The following is a 25,039-nucleotide window of genomic DNA, read 5'->3' as shown; positions in this document are numbered from 1 at the left end:
ACTCCCACTATGCTCTCACTAGCTTATGCTGCCTACTCATTTGCATGATCAGCCTGCCAAGTGAGCTAAGGTGTTTCATGTGATTCATATCATAATACACACGAAAGTGATACAGGGAAGACTCCATCCTATGTGGCTTTATTCTGCCCATTCCCATTTTACTGAAATTTATGAGGTTTTTGATATGCCTTGATAAGCATTTTTGCTAGAAGCTCAAGTGTGTTGGGAAAACATTCTCATATCTCTCTTGCAGCCAAATTAGTGCCCAGCAACTGGCTTCTCCATTAGTTCTGTTTCTGTTTTTTCTTCCTTTCATGCAATTTCCCCCCCTCTCCCCACAAAATCATTTGGGAATCAACTCTAGGCTTCTAACCAGAAGAGAGTTGGAAGAGAAAACCATTAATCTTGTATTTGGAAACAAGGTGTATTTACACAATTTTCTATTTATACAATTCCAGAATCAATGGAGAAACTAACATTAGACGCAACAGCAGCATAGCACTGTTGCAGTGGCAAGAATAAGGAATAATTGGACTTTTATTGATATTTTGCCCGTTTTCTTGTGTGAGTTGGTTTCAAACATTTCCCCTCTCTGCAAAAGTGTTTATGATATTTGGTTTCTGTAACCATCTGTAAGAGGACCTCTGTTGGCACTATTGGGAAGGTGTGTATCCCGCCTTTCTGAGATTATTTCTGGGTGTTTTCCATGTATACTGTCTGAATTAGAATCTGACATGGTGTTTTGTTTTTGTTTTTTGCTGCCCTAATGTTATTATTGAGAGCTGGCTTCCTCTAAATTCTTCACATTATTTTGACATTTCTTCTTGTGTTAGTTGTGAAGTCCTGTCTGACCCATCACGCGACGTTCCTCCTGGAGATACTATCTTTTGACACTATCAGGTACTCAAGTGGGAGTGGAGGAGGGGCAGTCTGCCAGAAAAGCAAAGACTTAGAATTACATAATAGAGCCAAATCCCCACCCCACTAGTGCTCCATTTCTTGCTGGCTGATAACATGCTGAAGTGGGTTGTAACAAAGCCAGAGCAGAAAGCCAGTTAATTGAATATTGTATGTGGCATACACAAACCACAACAACACAATGTAGTTGGGAACCACATCTTATGCAATGCAAACTGCCAGTGTTATGATGCTACTGGTCGGTGGTGCAAAGATGAGATGGATAACAGTTGAAATGGAAGAATAGCTCCTCTAGAGTTGCACTATGATTCCTGGTATGCACCAAGAAATATTTGAGGATTGTTTCACACAACGTTTTCAGGATCCTTAGCCCTTCAGCAATATAAGATGTGTGGCTCAAAGTCATTAGATCTTACCGCAAAATACCGATCCAGGGTTAGGCAACTTGGTGTCCTTCAGACCAGCCAACAGTCAACTGTAGAGACCTGAAAAGAGTATTGTCGACTCTAAAACATCTACAAGAGGGGTCTCCAACCTTGGCAACTTTAAGATTTGTGGATTTCAACTCCCAAAATTGAACTCTGGGAATTGAAGTCCACAAGTCTTAAAGTTGCCAAGGTTGGAGACCCCTGATGTACGAAGTACCAGGTTGTCCTATCCAGGTACAGTATTTGATTCCTGGCTGGGACTACGGAATGGGAATGCCATGATCTCAGCATAACTCCTTCCACCTCTCAATGGGATCCTGACCCCAGCACAGAGAGGTCTGTTTATCAAATGAAGGGCAGGATGAGAGAGATGGAAAAGGCAGAGGAGAAACGTGATCTCCATTACTGTGCCCGCCCGGGCAGACGAGTTTCGTCTTTCCCATTTCCTGCCTCCGGTGGCTAAAGGAAGTGGCGCTCGTGTTTCCTGACTCTGGTTTAAAACCCAGGCCCAGCATACAGTCGTGACTGCCCGGGGAACCGACGCTTCCAGCCGTTTCCCTTCGGCGTCGTGAAAAACTTCTCTAGGGAAAAAATAACCGGGGTTGGGCGGGGGGGCAACGTCCAGATCTGGGCACCTGGGCAAAGCGGGGACGGCGGATATTTAAGCCCGCCACTCATCTTTCATTTGCCCTGGCGTTTACACTGGGAGGGTCACAAGCCTTTCTTTGACCGAAGCCTTTTTTCCCCCCGTTTCCCCACTTCACTTTGCATTCCCCTGGCTGATCGCTCTCTCTTTTAGACTGAGACACTCCAGAAATGGTCTATTCCTCGGCGGCGGCGCAACACACACACACACACACACACACACACACACACACACACACACACGATGAGGATGGGGCTTGCATTGGCACCGGAACTCCCCAGGCGCAGCTAATGCCACTTTGGGACCCTGGCCGGAAGGTCGACCTATTCAATCTCCCCTTCCCACCGAAACTTCATTCCCCATACACGGAATAAAAAAACCTCTTTGTCTCCCGTAGTCTAAGCATACCCTCCCCACCATGCATGGGAAGAGACCACCAGATTTAATCAGTTTTATTCTGTTTGCAAAGGTGCTTTGAAGTTAACAGGACCTCAGGTGTTAAGTGGGGAATCCCGGCATCTCTCCCATCAATGGCATTCTGTGGGAATTTTCCAAAGATTCATCAGATCAAGTAATCTGGATGAAACTTTGGGAAACTCGGAGAGAGACAACAAATTCAAGTCTTATTCCTCGGTGGTATGGAGTGTAACCTACAAGGTCTTGTAAACTAGGAGCAGTTACTTCTACCATAAGCGAACCATCATTGCTGCGATGAATGGTACTGTTTTGCTGTTATTGATTGATAAGACCTTACACCAGGGGTCTCCAAACTTGGCAACTTTAAGACTGGTGGACTTCAACTCCCAGAATTCTCCAGCCAGCTATCTTAAAGTTGCCAAGTTTGGAGACCTCTGCCTTATGTGATCTCTCACTTTATTCTAGCAGAGTGAGCCAACCCGTTGTGAGATCAGATGCTTCATGGATTTGTCTATGCACACCTTCATGTCTCTCTCTGCATCAAGATGGGTCCCTGCTCTAAGGACACAACCAGGCTGTTCAAAAACTCCTGCCCTTCTTCCCACAAGCAGAAGTTGGCTTTCCATACCACTGTGGGCCATGGCATGAATTATGTGGTTATGGTTTCCGCATCCTGTGTGAACATAGCAAAGGTGGCTTGGAAATTTATATTAAGCTCAAGAATTGCAGCTCAGGAAAAAAAACCCAAACCAGTAGGGTATTCAATACACCATGATCAACCATGATCACATGATGTGTAAATGAGGATGATATTTAAAAATCTCTTTGTCGGGATAGTTTGGTTCTGAGGATCCTTGGTTGCTCTCTGACCTTTTTTGTTTTCTTGCAAATGCTTTATTATTCAAACTGGGAAACATCATCAGTTTGGTTCTGCTGTTTACTATTATTACACCAAAACGATTTTAGTTGGAAAAGGAACATCTCTGCCCCCCCCCCCCGCCCCCATTTCCTTACCATTCTCCCCAGGGAAGCGGAAGTGGTACCTGTCACTGAGCTGATCAAGGAAGTATAAGCTGTGCTCCATCATCCCTGAAAGCCCAAATTCTACCACAGAAAGGCCACTGAGTGATGATACTGCCCTTTCTGGAGCCGATTTACAGCAGGGATAGGTGGAAGGATCCCCAAGCATCAGCAGCTAATGGAGCAACAAAAGCAGCAGGCGCTTTCACTTAAGGTGGGGTGCAGTGGAATGGTGGGATCAGCCACCTCTCAAGTTTCCCTTTTGCTTTAACCCTTTGTTATCTTATAAACTGCCTGGAGTTGTTAAGAACAATTGGTGAATGGCCAAATGAATTGATTGATTAAACTTCAGAGGGGGGATTTGGGTGAAGCAGAAGGAAATTGTAAGGGGCGTGCATAAGCGCACCAACATGCCTAGTGCCTACCGTCCTTGTCCTATTGTTTCTTTTGTTTTCTTTTTTAATTTTTCTTATATGTATCCATGTATTCATAACTATGTTTTTACTTATACCTATTATCTTGTAAGCAACTGACAAACCAAATAAATAAAAAATAAAAATAAAATAAAGAAATGCTTCGATGCTGCCACTCAGTACACCTCTTCCTTTGTCCTGGCAACATTGCCTGGTAATCAGGCAATGTAGGGCTTGGAAATCAGCCCCAGCTCTCAGTTGAGAAGCGCAGAAGAGATCTGGGATGAAATGAGAGAGAATCCTTAATAATCTGCAAATTCAGTCCTGACCGGTTTAGACTGAGGCATAAGGCTTGGGGAATACAGATGCTACACCAAACATCTGGAATCATGCTGTTGCGATCCGTCTGGGTGTAATTACAGTGATCATGGGGCAACCTCTAGGTGGATTGGAAAATACCAAATACAGCCCCTCTCACACACACAATGGAAAAACTAGAAGTTTCCACTGCACCAGTTACTGCTAGGTTAGAATGATATTGTAGTGTTCTTGCACAAGTCCTCAGGAATATTTTTTAAAAAGCATAAAAATAGTAAAGAAAAAGAAATAGCCATGCCAAATCCTTGTCATCATTCTGTGATATACCTGCTGGTGACACAATTAGCAGCACACACTGGTGTCTCCATTTGGATCAATGTGGACAGCAAAGAACTAGCACAAGAGTGTCAAACTTGTATGTAGAAGGAGCTTTCGTATGGAAAGTGCCAGTCAGGCATTCTGTGGCAGGCACCTCCGTGATGACCAGCTCCAACCCAAGCCAACATTCCCATGGAGGCTAGAGCCCAGGCACCCAAAGGGAGAGCATGTGCCAGCAGCGATCCCTATGAACCGGGTAGACCCTCCAACCCCTGATCACATTGGCACTCAAATAAGACAGCCAAAGGTTTCAGACCAGACTCATAGTAGAAGTGGTGTGGAGGGGGAAACCATTACTTCAAACCTGGGGCAGCTAAGAGACATTTTTAAGGGATGGGACAGAGGCGATATCACAAGAATATGGCAGAAATAGGACGGCCAGAATTCATTTGTCTCAAGATAAGGGACGGGAAATCCACATCATTCAAATCGTAGTAGCAAATCCTGTCAGGTTATTCCAGCTTTTCTCAATCAGGACCCACTTGAAGATGTATGGCTGGGGAATTCTGGGAGTTTAAAACCTACCCATCTTCAAGGGGATTCTTATGTTGAATAATTGTATGCTAATTATTAAAAAAAAAACAATACACATTTATTTTATTGACAACCTGTCCCTCCCGCGCGGCTCTCTTCAGTCATTTTTTTTTAAGCGAGCACTCGTGTCCCCATCGCCACCCTGTCTCCCCTTCGCGGTACCGCACCTGTTTTATTTTGCCTCATTAAATTTAATGAAGAACAAGGTAGGTGTTCCCTATTTAACTTGTGGGGGGTGGGTAGGGGGGGGGAAGGGGGGGATTGATAATCACCTCCAAGGAAGCTAAAAGAAAGGGTCTTTATTCAAAAGTGGGCAGTGAGCGTTTGATTATTCTCGCCTCACACCCGCCTCCCCGATCTCTTTGCTGTCTCTTTTTAAAGTGCACCTGAGCGCGCAAACAGACACGTCTCGAAAGCTCTGAGGCGAGCGTTCCAAAATTCCCCCTCTCTCTCCCTCTCTGTGCATATCCCTGCAATAATTTTCCGCTTTCCCTCGATAAAATTGCCCAATAATAATGAATCATTTCATAAATAATGGGTTTAGGGCCTTATCAGGGCAGGCGGGCCAGTGCCAGCGGCTTATCTCGCTTGGCCACGTTGCTCCAGCGATCCGCTCTCCATACTAAATAGGAAACTGGACGTGATGTGGGAATGAGTTCCTGGCGCTGCGAAGCCGCCCAGCACTTCTCCTCCTCCTCCTCCTCCTCTCTCTTTTTTTTTAGATACACTATAGGAAGAAGAGGAGGAGCGGAGGGGGGGGGGGGAGCATACCAGCCTCCATGAATAGGCCGCAAAATGGCTCCAGTCATTTTCACCAACGAAAAACAAGTGGTGAGTAAAGGTCGTTTTTCTCTCTTCTTTTTTTTTGTCTCGTTTGTTGTTCAAGAAAGACAATCGCTTCGTAGGTTAGCACCCCCCCACCCCACATATCCACACCACCCCCACCCCCACAAAACCCGCGCCAATTTCACGCATAACGGTAGAGAATGTATTCTCCTTTTAACTTATTTTATTTCAAAAAGTGACCCACGCAGGAAAAAATCCCCTCTTTCCTCAAATCGTCCACTTCTCTCTTTCTTTCGCTTATTTTTGCACCCAGGTGCTCCGTAGCAAAGAAAGACGGGGGGGAGTGTGTGAGAAGGAAAGGGCGGCCAAATCCTGGGCTGAACCGTTGATCCATTTTTGTTTTTGCTCACAAGCAGCCTGCTTAGGCGGGAGGGGAGGGCTTGTAGGAAACCTTCATGCTGAGCCAGAAAAGAAAAATACTGGCGGGATTGGGCTTGCTGAAGGCCGGGAAATGGGGAGAGGGCAGCGCCCCGAAGCGCCTTCAGTGCCCCGCGAGGCCCACGCGCCCCTCCCCCTCCGATTTTCGCACCAGACAAGTATTTCTTTGGGGGTGGGGGAGGTGCTACGGGAACAGCGGCCGGGCGGGTCACCCCCTAAAACTCGGTGGCTTCGGGGAAGATTAAGACGTCGGGAAATCCGATTCGGCGGTCTTGACTCCCTCGCTCTCCTCCCCGCCCCGTCTCGGTTCCCCGCCCCCCGTCAATAATTCGGTGTGCAAGGAATGGAAGTGAAGGACGACTTTTCAATTGTGCAGTTCAAGATATTAGCGGGGAAGCCGAGGGAAACGCCGGGAAAGAAGGGTGGCAAAATTCGGAGGTGGCTCGATTTCTCTGTGGAAACCTAACAGGCCTCAAAAAAAAAAAGAAGAAGAAGAAGAAGAAAAAGGCTCCCCTTTGTAGGCTTCCTTGAAGAGTATTTGAAAAGGAAAAGGAGACAAGAAAAGGAGAAACAAAAAGAATAGCTTGGCGAAGGTCATGGGTGTCTTGTCCATTATTAAAAGGTTTTTTTTCTGTGCAAAATATTATTTTTATGATCTAAAAGAGAATGTGCTTGCAGAGGACTCGTGTTAAAGGACTAGAAATGGAGATACCCACCAGCACAGCAAAAATGATATTTTTCAGAACAAGCTGGAACAAAGGAAGTAGTAGTAATCCGGGGACTTGATTTCAGAAGAATTTTTTAAATAATGTTCTTTCATATAATTAAATATTTTTGCCCCAGGAGTCTATCCTCTTTGTTCAATAGAGCTCCAAATATAAAACAGCTTTTTTATATATTGGATGGTCATTCCTGCTGCTTTATTTCTGATATCCACTGAACATTATTTATGGTGGTCATTAAAACTCAGGCTAGTTTGTAGTCTTTATCAATTATCTGGCAAATAAAAATAAAGCATACAAATTGATAGATGGCAGACAGATTGATAGGCAAAATATAATTTTGTATACCTATTTGTGCCAGTGCACCAAAGGCTTATGATCCTTAATTGTGGTAACTATACATACCTTGTGAAGAAAATGTAAATAATCTGGCTATTAATACAGAGAGTGGCATGTCTTAATTCCACAATAGGACAATATCCCACCGTATAACACAATAGGACAATATTAACAATACATCGATGTGTGTAATAAAAGCAATCATTCAGTACCCGCAATCGCTTTATGAGCTGAAAGAAGAGACTGAAAATTGCATAAATCAGTAAGATGCATAGTAGCTAGTCCTCAAACTATTCTGGGAATGGAGAGAGGTCTCAGAAGTGAAATCCAGGCTTGTTCCTATTTCTAGCAGACTGTCAGGCTTTCAGTCACAGCTAACTTGGATCCCATCCTTTCAGTGGGACTGCTTGAATTTTTGGATCTGGGCCTTCCATTCTTAATGGGGGAACCCCGGTTATGTTCCTGGTGCCTTCCTCTTTTTCAGTCATAGTTTGAAACTATGGGGCTCATCTTGTGGAACCTTCTCTCCTGGTGGACAGGAAGTCTGCCTCAGGTCATCACACATCTAGCTTACGGTTGTCTTTTTAAATGATTGTATTGGTGTCCATAATTGTAAAGACACTGGCATCCTGTGACATGTTTATTAAGCTTGAATCGTTGAATCGTTAAGACCAAACAACTCCTGATGTGCTGGCCTAGATACCTCTTCCGCTGGGAACTCTGGGGGTTGTAGTGCAATCAACCCCGAAGCATGGGCTTGGAGAAGGTATTATCTCGCCCAGCCTCGCTTTTTCCAGCAGGAACGATGATCCCTGACTTGCTCTGGCCCTTGCTCTCTACCACAGGCAGGCTGCCTCTTCATCCAATTCCCCGGCTGATGCAGCGATGGTTTCGGCTGCCTCTGTCCGCTTTCTCAAAATCCAAACTCTTCCAAATGAGATAGGACTCCCCCCCCCGCCTTTTTTTTTTTATTGTACCGGTAAGGAATTATACAAGGAGGACGCCAATATTTCCGAGCTGAGTAAGAATCCTTTTGGCGAGAGGTCTAGATTGCAGAACACTACGAGACGCGCATCCCTCTCAGGCCAGTAAGGCACGTTTACCTTATTGTGGTTCGCTGGCTAAATTTCAACGGGAGAAGTGATCGCTGCACTCTAAGCCAAGATTGCAACCCAAAAACTAAGCAATTCCTCTCCTACGGAGGTTACTTTAGCGAATGGCATGATCCCAGGCTCCGAGGAAGTGTACGTGAGTGTTTTTATCCTTAACATCAAACAAGAAATGTTGGCCTTCTCTTCTAGGCTGAAAGTTCTCGAGGCTGCCTCAAACGAAACGGAATTTCTTTTCGTCTGGTTGCTGCGATCGTGCAATCCTCCTCCCTGTGGTCTCTTATTTATTGGGGGGGGGGGTGTTCCAGGATTCGTTGTTTCTGCTTCCTAGTCCTTGCCTCGCCCCCATTTCTCCCCCCTCCCTCCAGCAGAGCTATCCGGCTCCAAGGGGTTCTCCAGAAAGCCTCGGCCGGACCTTCGCTCAGCGCCCTGGGGAGGTGGGAAAAGAAGAAGGCGGCCTTGACAGCGGGAAGCTCTTGGCTGAGCCGGCAGCCGAGGTTGTTGCGTCTTCAGTCTGACAGGTGTGAATGGTGGTTGGTTCCCTGTGCTAAATAGGAAATTCTATTTTTTTTTTAAAAAAAGGGGGGGGGGGCAGAGTAGGTCATCCAGAAACGCCAGACGAGAAGTTGATCATCGACGAGGAAGATCTTCTGATTTATCTACTGCCAGCAAAATCTCTCTCGCCTTTTCGAGGCCGGAGAAATCAACGCGATCGCTTTTGGGTCCTTCAGAAAGATACCCTCCGAGTTAAGAGTGCGGGCAGATCTGCAAGTTAAAGCTGTGGGGGGAACGGGGGGGAGAGAGAGAAGAAACACGTTTCCCAGAGAGGAGAGAGTAGCGGCCGGTGGGCCTCCAAACCCCCCGGATGGAGGTCGCTTTGGAGCTTGGTGCTCTTTAAACAGCCCGCTCCTCGCATCGGACTGGATTCTGGATCTCCGTTGCAAAACTCCGCTCGATCCCTGGATGGCAGAAAGCTGTTCGAGACTTCGTTATCTGTGCTCCCATCTCTACGGACACCCCCAGATTTGCAGGTTAAGATCGGGAAGCCCTAAATGCGTTTTTCCAGAAGAGGCGGTGTTTTCCCATCAAATAATGGATGGGAACCAAAAGGCGTGTGTTTGGGTTGGACTTCGTATTTTACGGACATTCAGCCACTACAATCTGCAAAGCAACGCGTTTGTGTGTGGGGGCGGCGGGGGGGACACATCTCTCATTTATTAAAACAAAGAATGGCTAGTGGTAAACTCAGGCCCTCGCTAGCATGCAGCTGACCTTCCACTTAAGTTTGAAGACTGCCGTCTCATAGATAAGTTACAGCACAATCATGTACAATATTCACTACGCGCGCGCGCGCACACACACACACAGAGACTCGCTCTTTGCTTCATCTTCAGTTCATTAAAACCGTTGCGTCCATTTCTCTCTCTTTTCTCCCCCCCCCACCAACAAAACAGAGCGAGCCGCCGCTTGGTTTTATATCTGAGGCGTGAAATTAACCCGGAGCTCAGTAGAGAAGATGGAGTGAAAATAATTTGATTGCATTTAAGGCAATTTCAAATTTTATTTTCTTGAATTTTCACATCACTAGTCAGTCGGAATATAAATTTGCTTCAAATGGCCTTGTTTCCCCCTCCGCAATCAGAATAAAGGCAATCACAATAACAATATTGCCTGATCTCCAGCTCTCTCTTTTAAATTAAAACGGCAGGGTGGAAGATTAAGGCTTAATCCTAAATGCATTTTTAGGGAATGTTTACTAGTAATTAAGACCTACTGTACTGGGTTCCTGACCAGAAAATGTGTTTGGGATTGTAGTTATTAGGACGAAATTGGAGAAAGTGGTTTTCACTTCACAGATTTGAATTAAACCCTCACAGATTTAATGTAAACTTTGACATTTCTAGAAAGAAAAAAAGTGTGTGAAACCCCTTTTCCTCCTTACCTCCAAAAATGATTTGAGCTGATCTTCCAGAATCCCAGGCCTCAACGTTCCCCGTTTATCTCTCCTCCTTTGAAGCATTTATCTCTCTGGCTAGCCGGAAGGAAGCCGAGCATCCGTCTGCCCTGACATCTAAGAAAAAAAGGGCATTTTTATGTTATTTTCTTCCGCCGATCAATATGACGAGGGTAACCTTTCCTGAGAGTCACCCCGTTGCTCTACACGGGACAACTCGGTTAGTGGAGACTAACCGTAAACATTGAGTTTTGATTTAATATGAAATTTAACCGATTCAATATTCGATACAGCCCGGACCACAAACGGATACCGAGAGGGACGTTGGAACACAAGTGATTTCCTCTGTGTGTGTGTGTGTGTGTGTGTGTGTGTCTGTCTGTCTGTCTGTCTCTGGAAACGCTTTCGGCCAAGATGCGCCGCTTTCCAGGTAGCGGAGGGAGGCGCGGATACCTCGCCGCTTATTTCCACGCGGCGCAGATTGGGAGGCGGAACCGCGCGGGTTCTCCGTGGGGACCTGCGTGGAGCCGCATCGGGCCATTGATTCTCAGTGCCCAAGTTGAAGTCTTCGCCACTATTTCTCGCCCTCGTTTCCCTTGCCATGCCGACGGAACAAATTCGACTTCAGTCAGGACGCCGTCGCTATTGTAGACCGTTATAACTACCCTACCCTTGTTTGTGATCGTTTTTCCTCCCGCCCCGGTATGACTTCTGATCTACACGCTCCCTCGCCCGTTGTTAATAGGAGTGAAGCCGATTTCGTTGTTTGTCCCCCCCCCCCAAGGATTGAGCCGAATATAATAAAAGCGCCCGGTTTCCACGATTCCCTTCTCATCTTCCAGCTGAACTGTTCGGGTGGCCATCTTGAAGGTTAACACACACACACACCATCTCCCGCCCCCACGGACCGTTTTGATTTTCGGGGCTCGGCTCCATCTCTCCCACGCTTTGGGAGTCCACCGGGCCAGGCACCCCCAGGCCGGGCCAAGGAAGAGCTGAGGAATTGGGAAGGGAAAAGGAGGAACTTCCCCCCTGAGGCTTCTTCCTCTGGGGAAATGCGGTGTTTTGCGTGGTGTTCTCACAATCCCCGGAGGAAGGCTCTCCTGGCGCCCTCCTTCGGGCCACGCGGGTATCCCCGGGACTGGGAGCTCGGCGCTTCGTGGGAAGCGCAAAATCCGCCGAGCCAAGGCGCAGCGCAGCTCTCCGGGCGTCCAACCTCAAGCAGGGGGCCTTGCCGTCCTCCGCTGTGGGGGCTCTTTGGCGACGCGGCGTTTTTCCTTCGGGGGTTTCACTTTATCTCGGATGCCCTCCCCCCCAGCCGCCCCCTTTCCCCTCCTTCTCTGCCTCCCTCTTTCCCTTCTCTGGCATTCCTGGGTTCCCCACCGCTCTCCTTCCTCCGCTCCCTCTCCCCCCCTCCCGCCTCGCCTTTTCCTTTCCCCGCTCTTCTTCCTCTCCCCGGCTTTTGCTCCTTCTCTCTCTTTCCCAGTTTCTCTCTCCTCCTTTTCCACCTCTCCACTCTCCCTCCCCCACCCCACCCGCCGCGCCCCTCCTTCACCGCTCTCCTCTTCCCTCTCTTTCTCCCCCAACCCCCCTCCAGGATGCTGATGGAGAGGTCCCCCAGTGACCCGCCGCGGGATGCGGCTCACGGAACCGGAGTTGGAGCGGAAGGCGACGGCGAGCCGGACTTGGGGCTGGGTTCCGGGAGCAGCAGCAGCGGCGGCGGCGGCAGCAGCGGCAGCAACGGCGGCGGCGATCGGAGGCTGGGAGGAATGGCCCTCCCGGGGGAGCCGGCCTTGCTCGCTGGGGTTGCCAAGGAAACGGGTGGGCCGCCCCCCTCCCCCGGCCCGGGGCCCCCTGCTGCGCCGGTGCCAGTGATCGAGTTGGTGCGCAACGGCCGCCCTATAAAAGTCAGGGAGGCGCCGCCCGGGGCCCTGCAGAGCCAGAGAGAGACAGACGCGAGCAGCAACAGCAGCAACAGCAGCATCGGAGCTCCGCGAGCCGAACCGGCCACCGTCACAGCTCTCGCCCTCGCCACCACCGCGGGTGCCGGAGCGGGCACGCCCCCGGCCGGTGGTGGCATCGGCGGCGGCAGCAGCGACGTCCGCATGGTGCACCTCAGTCCGACGGCAGCCCCTGCGCTCCCGCCGCCGGCCAGAGCCATGCTCTATGGCCTCGGGGCTCCGCTCAGCGCCGCCGCCAGCAGGTCCGTTGCACAGCCTGGCAGCAGGACTTTGGATCGGGGTTGGGGGGGATGGGGGGGACAAACGGAACCGAGGGAGGGGGGAGGGAGGAAACGGTTCTCTGTTAGCTTCTGCTTGATGCCCGTCCCCAGAGGAAGAGATTCCCCCCCGCTGTCCGCCTGAGGAGTTTTTGGCCCACAGAGCCGTGTTTCATTCGCTTTTGCTTCTCTTCAGACGCAGCCGGTGGGTTTCGCAGTTTCGCTGACTCTGCCTTCTCTGCTTTCATGCTTTCTCTTTGTCCCCCGATTTTCCTTCTCTGGGTGGAAGGCCCGCTAGTGTCTCCTGTTCTCTTTGGCTGCGTTCTCTACATCTCCTCGTAATGGACTCTTGTTCAATAGGTAGATGCGGGTTTTTTATGAATGTGCCCACGCGTGTCAGTGCGATTTTCCTCCCTGAGCCGATGGCCAAAACACAAGACAAAACCCCGGTGGGCAATCGAAGCAAACCAATCTTCTCTTCTTCTTCCTGCTGTCAATCTATATTAAAGTCACAACAACGTTTTCTGCTGAGAGTAAGGCAGAGAAGACTAGGTTAAAACCAGCATGAAGTGCCCCGTTGTAATCTATATGCATCAGCCCATATAACCTGATGCCTTCTAAATGTGTGGGACTCCAATCACCCTTGGGCACATTGTTTGGATGGGGACGGGCGTTGTATTCCATAGATCTTGGAGACACCACGTTGGCAAGGTTGGTACAGATCATTTATCAAAATGTGGCAGGTTTGCAGCAAAGATCTTTTAAAATATTGTCACCACCACCGCCCCATTTTACCCTCTTAAACCCGAAATGGTTATTTGTAAGAGATGCAATATTTGTAATAGCATAAAAGCATAAATATGGGGGAAATGCCTGAATCAAAGCGGGGGGGAAAAAATCATTCTAGAAATTATGTTTAGTGTTAATGGATGTTTATTCCTGGTTGTCATTATTAATTAGGCAATCATTTCTCCCCTCCCACTGCAGAAATGCAGTACACATTAACATACATGTATTATACATGTTAGGAATGAACACCATTTAAAACATAAAGGGTTAGGAAAGGTATGAATAATGATTCTGGAAGCTAAATGCTGTAATCCTGGTAATTGTCTGATGGACCAGACAATTCTTCAAAATGTGCTTCAAAATGTATTTTAATTCTTCTGTTGGAAATGCTTGATAAGTGCCGAACCCTGTTATGTTAGTCATCTGGATATGAAAAGCATTTATTTAGATTTCTTGTTATAAAATTGTTTCATGCGAAAAGTGGCATAAACATTGCCCACATATGGTACACAAACGGCAACAACAAGCAACATACCTATTGTGGGAAGTGTGCCTATTGTGGACATTCTCAGCAGTTAGAAAACCGTGTTGAGACTCTAATCCTCACTGGCGGATTTACCACCACCAAATTCAATTGGGCTATTTTTTTTTTTAAAAAAAGATTGAATGTTTGTTCAGATTGCAGTTGAATGATGGATTTGAGCAGATATCTGCAGAGCTAATTTCTCTTCCTCGCCGCCTTTTCTGCTTTTTCCTTTGCAGTGGATTTTTTGGTGAACCCGAAAACTTTTCAATGTATAACAACAACCGAGTGAAAAGAAGACCATCCCCCTATGAAGTGGAGCTCTCTGATGGTGAGCTGATTTCTCCCCACTCACAACATCCCCCCCCCACCCAATGTGCTTCTTTGTGGGTAGTATGGCAGCTAAAGACTATCAATAGCTATTCTTTCCTTGTATTACTGGGTAATGGTGGTGGGGGAAGGGGGTTGGGGTCTTCAGAGGCAGGAAATTCTTGCATAGTGCAATTTATAGCTCACAGCTTGGACTTCCAACAAAATGTTGCAGTATTGTGTGCTTTGGTTTGGATTTCTAGCCACTTATGCCCTCTTCATAGATAACCAGAAGCCAGAATTCCATGGTTATTGAGTAGGTTATTTTGTTCCTGGGCTGTTGGGATCAATATAAATAAATAGGTAGGATGGATGGATAGATAGATAGATAGATAGATAGATAGATAGATAGATAGATAGATAGATAGATAGATAGATGATAGATAGATAGATGAGAGACAGAAAGAGAGAGACACACACAGAGAGATTGTGGCTTTATGGCTCCTTCAGAGCTGTTCCTGTAATCTGTAATTTTATTTTTTAAATGTAATCTGTTAATGTTGAAGGAAGGACAGTGCTTGGAGCTACAGGTTGCAATTCAAATATTCCCTTATTTTCTTCATTGGGAGGAATTCTCCCTCCTGTCATACATCCATTCCATACCCCATTGGCCTGCTGTGGTTAGAGGAATGAATTGCAATAAAGCACCAGGTTTTGTGCTGGCATTTTGCAAACTGCAGAACAGAGAAAGCCCAGAGGATCGAAAGGTAGATTACTGGGAGTTAATAGTTTGGAATTGCAGATGGGAAGGAAATAAAAAGGACAGCCTCATTTCTTAGCCCAAATGGCAGAAGGAATCTGATTGCACCTTTTGAAATGATCGTATTCCATTAAAAAGCACAAAAGCTACAACTCCCTTCAACAGATGCATGTGGTGGCTAAATGATAGAGGGAGTCTTCCCACTCCGTCTCTTTTCATTTCATCCCAATTTAAACTCATTTTGCATGGGTTTTGCTACCAGACACATTTGATGAAATGAGTTGTAGCTTATATCTTGCTAGTCTGAAAAGAAGCAACCAAGTTCCTTCTGGTTTTTACACTGCCCTAGACTTACACAATTCTCTAGGTGTGCAACCACATTTGGTCTGTAACAAATAAAGGTAGAAATTGGGGAGGTCTGGCATCTATTTTAAACTCTCTCTGCAACTCCCAATGTATTTAGCCTCTCCTGGAGTTTGTTTATTAATTCTGGAACTTACTGAATGTAAACGCAAAGATGTCATGTTATGCCTTTGAAAGTTAAAAAAAAACCTAGGGGAAAATGCATTTGATAAATGCATTACATTCTGCATTACCACGTAGAATGGCTTCCAGGCATTCAAAAGCAGAGCAAAAAATTAAGTGAAGGGTCAATGCAAGTAAAGATTTAGTTCGAAGGCATTTTAGATTACACAGCTGCCTTCTGTACTAAAAGCTTTAGTGGCTTTTGTCTAATTTGTCTTTCGTTTTGATGAAGGCATTGATCCAGCAAATGTGCTATACATTTTTTTAAAAAACTAGTCATTTGTATTCATCTTAGTTATGGATTAGGTTTATATGAATGTTTGATGCTCTGAATCAGTTTGGACTGATTCACAGGATCAGATCAATGGATCCATTGGTTCAGATCGAACCATGGGTGCCTGGAAGGGCTCAAAAAAGTATAGAAGGCAGCTGCAAATGAAGCCCCACCCCCCTTTTGTGATACATATACCAAAGGGGCAGGGCTTCGATCACATGGATGTGGTTGCCAGCTTTACTCTTTTGATCTTCCTCTCCATGGACATTCTTGAACTGAACACATTTGAATCAAATCAGACCAATGTGGACATTTTCCACGCATGGATGTGTTACATTTAATGGTCTAAATTAGCCCCAATTGAATGCAATTGGATTTATCTAAGATACAGGTGTCAAATTCTCAGCATCACGTTGCTGTCATGTGACATATCGTGACGTTTTTCTCCTTTAAGGAGCTGGAGTGGGCGTGGCCTGCGCATGACATATCTGGGCGGCGGGCCACCAGTTTAACGCCCCTGATCTAAGACATTTGGTTTGAACTGATGCAGTGTTCATGTTTGCATAACCCTTGATCCATATACTCAGGATGTTAATATCAGTCTACAAAGTGTCAGCAACTCGGATTTTGTATAAGTAGAGTCTGTGCAATTAAGATCTACACTAATAACCTGGACTATATTCTGGACCGACAACCTCTCTGTATGGATAGGCCTCAATTGACAAGAGTCAAGAACACCTGTATTTGCTGTCTCAGCAAGGCCATGGCTTCAAGGGATGTAGATAGGCTCTGGGAGGCTAAAAGGAAGAGTGGACAATGTTGGAGGCTTGATGGGTCGGAAATTGTACAAGGGAGGAGTAAGCAAAGCCAACATCAGGATGAGGCTTTATGAACATGGAACAAAAGCTGTGGTCACAGCTCTAGCAACTGTTATTGAACAAGCCCTGACTATCATGTATTGCTCATTTGTTCAAGAGCTGCTAAGAAGAGATTCAATTATTATGATGAAGCTGACTTAGATATCCCAGAGCAGCCGTGCTAAACCTAGTGCTCTTCTGATATTGTGATTTGGTTTTATACAGCATCGCCAACAGGAATAGGAGACCAATATTTATATTATTCTAAATAAGCTCACTGAAAACAAATACCCCATGTTTATGGACAGCAAATCTCAGGTCAGATAAGACCTATCCTCTGTAATCTCAGAAGTGATGTGATGTGATAATAATTAAAAAAAAAACAGATTTTAATCGAATATTAGAGCTATTTAACTTTGGGACCAGTTATTAATAAAGATGCTGAACTTTGCTTTGATGGGTTAGGTGTAATAAAGACTGGACAGAAATCTCTTGAGAATGAATTAAATTGGATTGCTTGATAGTGTGTTTGATAGTCTAAATGGCCTCTTCCAACTTTATTATTTTATCTCTCAGAAGATGAAATTATTTGGCCACTGTTTTTGAGAAAAAAATTGGGGAGACTTGTACTTTAAAACTCTTGAGGATGGAGAGTTATAATTAGTCATTGCTTACTAAAACTTGCTTTTTTGTTTTATAGTTATCAGCCTTTCAAAAATCAGCATGTAAAAAAGTAAATGGGTCTTTGGGTGACAAAGCAGGAACTTGTCATTCAGTGTATTGCTGACCTCCATTTTCTCTCTGATGTGAATAGAGTTTTTGTGAAAATGTTTTTTTCCTGTTGTGTAGCCAGCGCAAGGAGTCACAAGCGAGAGCAATCTGAAATAAACTCAAATTAGAATGAAGACAATGCAATGATCATAGGGAGTAGATTTTGAGAGATAGATAGATAGATAGATAGATAAGAAAGAGAAAAGAAAGAGAGATGAGAGAGAGGAAGGGAGAGAGGGAGGGAGGGAGGAGACAGGCTGATTTGCCGCCAACTGACTCCTAACTGGGTTTATACATAATGTGTCCAAAGTAGGATAATTTTGAGCCTGGTGATTTGTGGTTCTAGTGAGAACTCTGGCTTGATTTTTCTGATGATTCATTTGTTCGTTTCCTTGGCCGTCCATAGTATTCTCAGGAATTTTTCAAAGAGAGTGGATTTGCAGATTTATTGTCATTTTAATAACTGCTTCATTTGCCTTCTAATATATTACTCATCCTCCTGGAAATAGAGAAATATCAGTGTCCACATTTTTCCTCTAGCTCCTCAAGCATCACAAAAATGCACAGGGATTTGTTTTAAACTGAGTGTAGCAAACATTTATTTCAAATGGACATTTATTCCTGTTCTCAACTTCTCTCCAATTCCAGCCTTTCTTGATTTCAGCAGTAGAATTTAAAAGGCAGGAGACAAATTCTATTGCTGTGGTAGTTAAAAAAAGAGAACATAAATCCTTGTCCGTCTATTGCTGATCATCACAACACCTAGCCATAGCCCTAATATACTTGCTCATCACCTGAAAATTCCATTAATATTTTAATGTTGAGATTTAGAGATAAAAGCCTTATGGGTTTCATCACTAGTAACTTGCTAGCAACTTCCTTGGTGAAATGAAATGAAGACTGCTCTCATTACTGCCATTACTGCAACAGCTGTCGCTGGTGATGCTAGAAATTAGAACGTACTAAAAGTTTATGGCATACATAAATTAATATTAAGGAAATGGCCACAGAATTTCAGGTATGGTCATTCATATCTTTAAGGCCCACATCCCCTGTCAGTTCTTTTTGCTTTTGATTGGCAACAGAATTAGAAACACAAATGCCAGTATTTACTTTGCTAAAAATAAGTGAAACTTCTTTTTAATACTTAAGTATGAACAGATTAAATTTCAAATGATCTGATATGTATACTTTTCACTCAGCAAATTTGATATTTAGATGAAAAATTTAAAACATTGTCCGCATTAATTTTTTTTTTAAAAAATGTTTGCATTATTTTGTAATAACTTTTAAAAGAATCTACCAGTGACATGGTGAGTACCAAAAGAAGGCATACAGAACCACTTTAAGATTCGGGATTTCTCATAGTATTACTTCAAAGTATTTAGAGTTAGATTCCAAATTATGGAGTTTAAGAGGGATTGGGGAGATACCTACCTAATTTGGAAATGTACAATTAAAATGCTAGTGAAATAGTATGCAAGCTTTCAAGACCTTTTAATACTGACTTTTGGTGAAAAGTTGGGACAATGGATGATTTACTACTTTAATGTCTATTCAATTAACCTAAGGCTTTGGACCAATGGAACAGCCACATGGACCAATCAAATTAAAGCAATATTAAGATATACATACTGTGAAATGTTAGTTCAGGAGAAGAGAAAAGGTAAAAGTAAAAGTTTTCCCTGTCCAGACGTGTCCAACTCTAGAGGGCGGTGCTGCTCTCTGTTTCGCAGCTGAGGGAGCCAGCATTGACCAAAGATGCTTCTGTGGTCATATGGCCAGCATGGAATGTTGTGACTTCTCATTGAAGTGGTACCTATGTATCTATTTGCATTTGCATGCTTTAAAACTGCTAGGTTTTCAGGAGCTGAGGAATGTAATGGAAGCTCACCCTATCTCGCAGTGCTCAGGACTTGGACCCAGGGCTGTCAGCTTTCCAGCTGACAAGCTCAGCGTCTTGAAACTGGAAGCTTTCATCCGAGTCTCCAATATACCTCCTCAAAATAAGCCTGTGCATTCAGGATCCATCAAATGCTCAAATGAAGGTTCGCAGCAGAGATTCTTCTGTCCCTGACAAACAATATAGAATATACAGGAATATTGGAACATAAAAAGGGAAAAAGATACAATATATAGTTACAGGAAAGGATGTAGAGCAATGAGAAATCTTAACCTGAACTGGCTGTCCATGGCAATTGTGGTGCCCCCTCAGAAACAAAGCTGATGAGAAATGGAAGAAGCAAAGGCAACTAATAGCAATATAATATAAAATTATAATTTTAATATGAAAAGAATAATGCTGATGCTTTACAGGAAACATAATCTTTAAAATCCATTTATTTTATAAGGTAAGTATCTCTTCTGCTTAAACCTCATATCCTAGAAGGGATGATGTGTGATGTTGTTCTTTTAGAATAAATACTGTGAAAAAGTTAACCATGAAATCCTTATAAAGCCAGAGGGATTAGAGAAAACCTATTGTAGAATAGATAGAATAATCCACATAAGAAACTGACGAGCAAATGGAATAAAAATTGATTTTCTCTGTTCATTAAAAATCTATAGACTAAAACCATGTCAGCTCAAGACTATGATGATAGCACATTTCAGTTTAAATACCAGATTAATGAACAGAATATTATAGAATATTGAAGTACTGAATACTCACAACACAAAATAACATTTCAGATAATTATATTGGGTTTGGTTTCTTTTCCAGAAATTTCATTTCTTTTCAAAATTAAAAAAACAATGATAACATATAAGGATATATTTGAAATGGCAATCAATCATGAAAAAGCACCCCTAAATTGTATTTGATTTTATCACATCTTCAAAAATCTGTTTTCTTATATGGGCAGTTATACATATGGGAGTCTAGGCTTGGATCATTTAAAAATTTAAAAATGCTATAGTTATGTAAAAATATTTACTAGAAAAAAATACATGTTAAATTTCTGAGGAAATAGTGACCATCTCAATATTTTCTGAAATCTTCTGCAACTCTGTTCAATTGACAGTCCAATGCTTCAAAGAATCACTATTGGTCTGTACTTATTTTTGGATCAATCCCTTACAGAACACTATGTCATACTTCCATGCTACCCATTCATGCCCTTTTATATTTCAGTTGTCATGTAGTCAAGATAAGTGGTCAACATTTCTAAGATGTGCACAAATTATTCCAGAAGGTAGCTACACTTTTCAGAACAGATTTTTATTCTAGTTATCTTAGACAGTTGGAACTTCTTCTATTAAATATCTAATCATGATCTCTGGATCTCTGATGTGGTATATTTTCCGGTGTACAATAATATTAAATTCACATAGTCCTAAAATGAAGCTGTTTTTGTGTAATTTTCCAGCACTCATGTCAACTCAAGATACTTGTATGGTTTTGCTTCCATTGGTTATCTCTATTCCTGATAAAAATGGAATTTAGAATATGGAGAACATAGGAGCAGGATGTTTCTTCACCCAAATATATTGATTATTTGTTTTTCTACCAAAGTATATATACACAGCCTTTCTAATGGCAGTGTATTACTAGACAGAATGTGTCTCATAACCATTTAAAGCCACAAAGGAATAAAAGTAGCACTATAAAATATTAAGACAATATATATACAGAGGGAAGCTATTAATAAGTAAACAGCTTTTAAACTTGTTAGGGAAAAGCCTGCCAGAATAGAAATAACCCTACCAGATTGTGAAAAATATTTGGACGGAGACTATCCATTCTTCAGAGAATTCCACAGTGTTGATGGAATCACCAAGGAAGGTCTTATTGGTTATCATCAACCATGTTTTCATGTCAAAGAAAATTTCCCAATAATAGAAAGCAAGCAGCTGGCATGGAAGAAAGCAATTGTTCTTGTAGATGGAGCCCAAACTCTTCTGGTCTTAAAAGGCAGACAAATTATGAAACTTGCAGGAGAGGTCTACCATGATTGCTATATGCTTGCTCAATCATTCTTGACCAATTCTGGTGAGTGATTCTAAACCATCTTGGACTTTGAAAAGTTATTCAAATAATAACAGGTTAAGAAGAATCTGTGAGGGTATAGGATAATTTTATTTAAATATTTATATGTTTCTGTCCAAGCCCAGGCCATCTTTTGGCCTCATTGAGGAGCTACTGGTATTGCTGGTTTCCACTGATATTAATATCTAGAGCTGCCATTTTAAATTTTCACCAATTAAGGAATATTTAGGGGTGAAAATTTACTGCTTTTTCTTTTCCTTCAGAACCCAACCAGGGTGCATCTTCATGTTAAATTTAATTGATCATTTTTTCTTCTCTTTTTGCACACTATTTTTTCTTTGTTGTTGTTGTGAGAGTTGATGCTTTTGTTTTATTTTATTTTGTTTGTTTGTTTTACACTTTTGTATTTTATTTTTTATGATAATATAATGAATATTATTAAACACTGATTATTTAGGCTCATTTTTAACTGTTTTGAATGGCTCTAGAACAGGGCTCTAGCATTTTGGGGGACCTTGAGCAAAATTCAAAATGGTGGGTTATCGTTATATGCCTGCAGCTGGAGGCTCACTGATGTAGGAGGATACTTTGAGAAAGGTATCAATTTCTGCAAGACAAAAATGACATGTCTTTTTCATGGTTGGCAAACCTCCTAACATCCAAATGTCTTGTTATTTTGTTTCTGCTATGCTTTAACATTTAAATTATTCTTACAGAACAAAATAATAATGAAGCCGCTTTATTTTCATATTTGTGTTGATGATTCTGATCCCAATTTATGGAACATAATTGATTTAACTTTAACCCCAACTTTGTTACTAATAGATGCATGTGTGCTAGCTAGCTGACATTCAGGCTGTTTTTCTGTCACTAACCTTGCGTTTCTGGTCTTCTTTAGGCCCTCACACAAAAGTGGTCCGTAGAATATTCACAAACAGCCGCGAGAGGTGGAGGCAGCAGAACGTCAATGGAGCTTTTGCTGAGCTTCGGAAGCTCATCCCAACTCACCCACCTGACAAAAAGCTCAGCAAGAATGAAATATTACGCCTGGCTATGAAATACATCAACTTCTTGGCCAAACTGCTCAATGACCAAGAAGAGGAAGGGAACCAGCGGGGCAAAGTAAACAAAGAGACTGGCATAGTGCAAGAAGACCTTCTTCAGGACATGTTGTCCCCAAATTCAAGCTGTGAAAGCTCATTAGATGGAGCAGGAAGCCCAGACAGTTTCACGGAGGAGCATGAAACATTAGATCCTAAGCATACAAGAGGGCTCCATCATTCCCTTCTTCCCATTGAGAGCAATGCCCAGCGATGATGAACCAGCCCAGAGAATCATCAGAATACCTAATATCTGGATTGTATGCATGTCCTCATTTTCTTCTTCTTTATCTAAGACAGAGCGAATAAAGGGTACTTCCAAGTTTCTTTTCAACTTGAACAAGTTGATTAAAATAAAGAATGAGTATCCAGGTGTACAGAACAATTTCCTGCTTATGTCACCAGTGAAACATAGGCCTTGCTTGTTGCATTTTTGAAAAGTTTAACACAGAAGGGCTGAAATATGCAGGCAGCTCATTTTGTGTATGTTCAAGGTTTACAAAGGGATTGAACTGAGACTTCATCCTTCTGCCAATTACCTATGCGTTTTGCCTTGTCTCTCAGCTGTTTGGACCCAAGCTTCTTCAGTTCCGTGTGGCTGTTGACATTGCATTTTTTTCATGTTGTATGGTGTTCTTTTCCAAGTGTCTTCGAAGAAATGTACGCAACTCATTTACCTTCACCGAAGAGCTTTGGTGAAGCATTATTTGTGAGCAACACATAATTTGCATTTGGGCTTTCTTTTCTTTCTTTCTTTTAAAAACACCTCCATTCATTTCACACAGGTTTGAATTGTTTGAGGTCTTGTATTTCTGGTGTGGATTTAAAAGAAATTCTAATGTGCAGTATTTGCTGAATAATAAAGGTACACCATTTAAGATTTGTTTTTCAACTTTTGACACTTCATCAGAGGGATATATCCTTCAAGCATGGCTGAGCAACAGGGACCTCGAAGGTGTTACCTTCGGTTTCCCTGGTTTTATTTTCTCTGACAAAAGTGTAATGAGAAATGTTGTTTGTGTGTATTTATATGTAAGGCTGGTACAAACAATGTTTCAGTAATGCACTTTGACTTGCCTAGATTTACATATATTGAGGTGATAAGGCACAATCCAACTGGAGCTTCTTCTTTACAAGATCCATGGGAATAAATGGGAAATCTCCATGGAAAACCCATAGAAAGTTGTGTGTTACATGGCTGTTTAGTAAATTTGGTACATGCTGATTGCTCTGAACTGTACCATGCTCCATATGTAGGAAGTTTTGGGGTTTTTTTTTTTTTGCAGAAGAAGCTCCTAGAGGACAATTCTCAAGTGGTACTTTTCTTTCCAAAAGTTGCTTGGTTCCAGAATGAATTTGCATTCTATTGGGTATTGTAATTCTGTGAACAGTGGTATATGCAGCAAACCATGATGATGCCAAAACAACATTATGAACATGATGTTGCATTATGCAAATGTGTCATTATGTTCTATTGTCTCAATGTCCGATAACAAGTATGTTAGCCACATTTGTGTGATGAAAGTATCACACAGTTTTGTCATTTCCCTTCCTTGCTTCTCTGCAGATGCCTAAGTGACTGTTTTCTGTGCCATGTATTCTCTTCCCTCATGCTGGTGCAGCTAATCAATCTAAAGTACCTGTTCCACCTTGTTTTCCCCTTTTTATCATTAAAACAATGGCAGTCTACATTATCAAGGGAGGACTGCTGAATATAGTGAAATTAATTTGAGATTGGTTTTGGTTTAATATTTGTTGATTACAATCAACCTTTGTTTCTGTGGAATTTTGAAATCATGGTTATTCATTCTTGGATAGTTTTATGGAAACATTATATTTTTCAGATATGCACCTGAAATCTTAAATGTATAAGCACACATAAACAAGTGGAATGTGAATTTGTTACACAAAGAGACTGCAAATGCAGGTATGATTGAAGTACCTATTCTTAAAAATTATATTTGATTGACGTTTCTAGATTTGACTTTGTATTATAAAGAACTACAGCAATTTTAGTAATTCAAGGCACAATTCAGAACTTTATATGTTCATCCATTGTTGACTATGAAGGTTGCAGTGTAGAAAATTTAAGGAAGATTTGTTTTTCCTTCTCAGTTGTAGTGTTTGCCTTGTTAATAAAAAAATTATAGTTGCTTGGGCATTCAGACAGATGTATACAAGGTTTTTCCCCCTATCACAGATTGTTCATGAATTCTCTGATATGTGTATATGTGTGTTTGTTAAAGTATTTTTCTATTGAGAAACAGTTTTGAAAAAAGAAATACTGTCTTTTGTTGTTTGTATGGGTGGGAGTGAAAGACACATTGCTTCACGAGCTGCATGTTGTTCCAAAAAGATTAAAAGGTATTGTGAATAATGTAAAAGTTATTACTGAGGAATAAATGGCTTATTAACCATTGCTTATTATTAAAGTCTCTCCCTTCAAACATCTAGAAACAACAACAACAATAACAGGAAGGCATCTGCAGACTGGAAACAGAACTT

At 42.9% G+C, this 25,039-nt stretch overlaps 1 protein-coding gene across 2 annotated transcripts; it reads left to right on the top strand.

The window, feature by feature from the left end:
* The first annotated feature begins 5,691 nt into the window (after nt 1–5,691).
* Nucleotides 5,692–24,953, top strand: TAL1 (TAL bHLH transcription factor 1, erythroid differentiation factor). 2 transcript variants are annotated; one of them, XM_087929869.1, is made up of 4 exons: nt 5,692–5,903; nt 12,018–12,623; nt 14,190–14,281; nt 22,333–24,953. In XM_087929869.1, the coding sequence occupies exons 2-4, from the start codon at nt 12,019–12,021 to the stop codon at nt 22,749–22,751; spliced, it is 1,116 nt and encodes a 371-aa protein (XP_087785995.1). In that variant the 5' UTR covers nt 5,692–5,903; nt 12,018; the 3' UTR covers nt 22,752–24,953. The 2 variants fall into 2 exon arrangements, with proteins under 2 accessions (XP_087785995.1, XP_087785996.1); XM_087929870.1 differs by lacking the exon at nt 12,018–12,623 and having other exon boundaries at nt 5,726–5,903.
* The last annotated feature ends 86 nt before the right edge of the window (nt 24,954–25,039 follow it).

Source organism: Pseudonaja textilis, chromosome 3, assembly GCF_049901715.1.
Source record: "Pseudonaja textilis isolate UNSWEBS1 chromosome 3, rPseTex1.2, whole genome shotgun sequence".
In the NCBI taxonomy this organism is placed as follows: Eukaryota; Metazoa; Chordata; class Lepidosauria; order Squamata; family Elapidae; genus Pseudonaja; species Pseudonaja textilis.
This window is presented reverse-complemented; position numbering and strand designations above follow the sequence as displayed.

Excerpts from the sequence above, each read along its gene's own strand:
- TAL1 (XM_087929869.1), top strand. The coding sequence starts at position 12,019 with ATGCTGATGGAGAGGTCCCCCAGTGACCCGCCGCGGGATGCGGCTCAC. Across the intron at positions 12,624-14,189 it reads CTCAGCGCCGCCGCCAGCAG|TGGATTTTTTGGTGAACCCG; the intron begins GTCCGTTGCACA and ends TTTCCTTTGCAG. Across the intron at positions 14,282-22,332 it reads TGAAGTGGAGCTCTCTGATG|GCCCTCACACAAAAGTGGTC; the intron begins GTGAGCTGATTT and ends GGTCTTCTTTAG.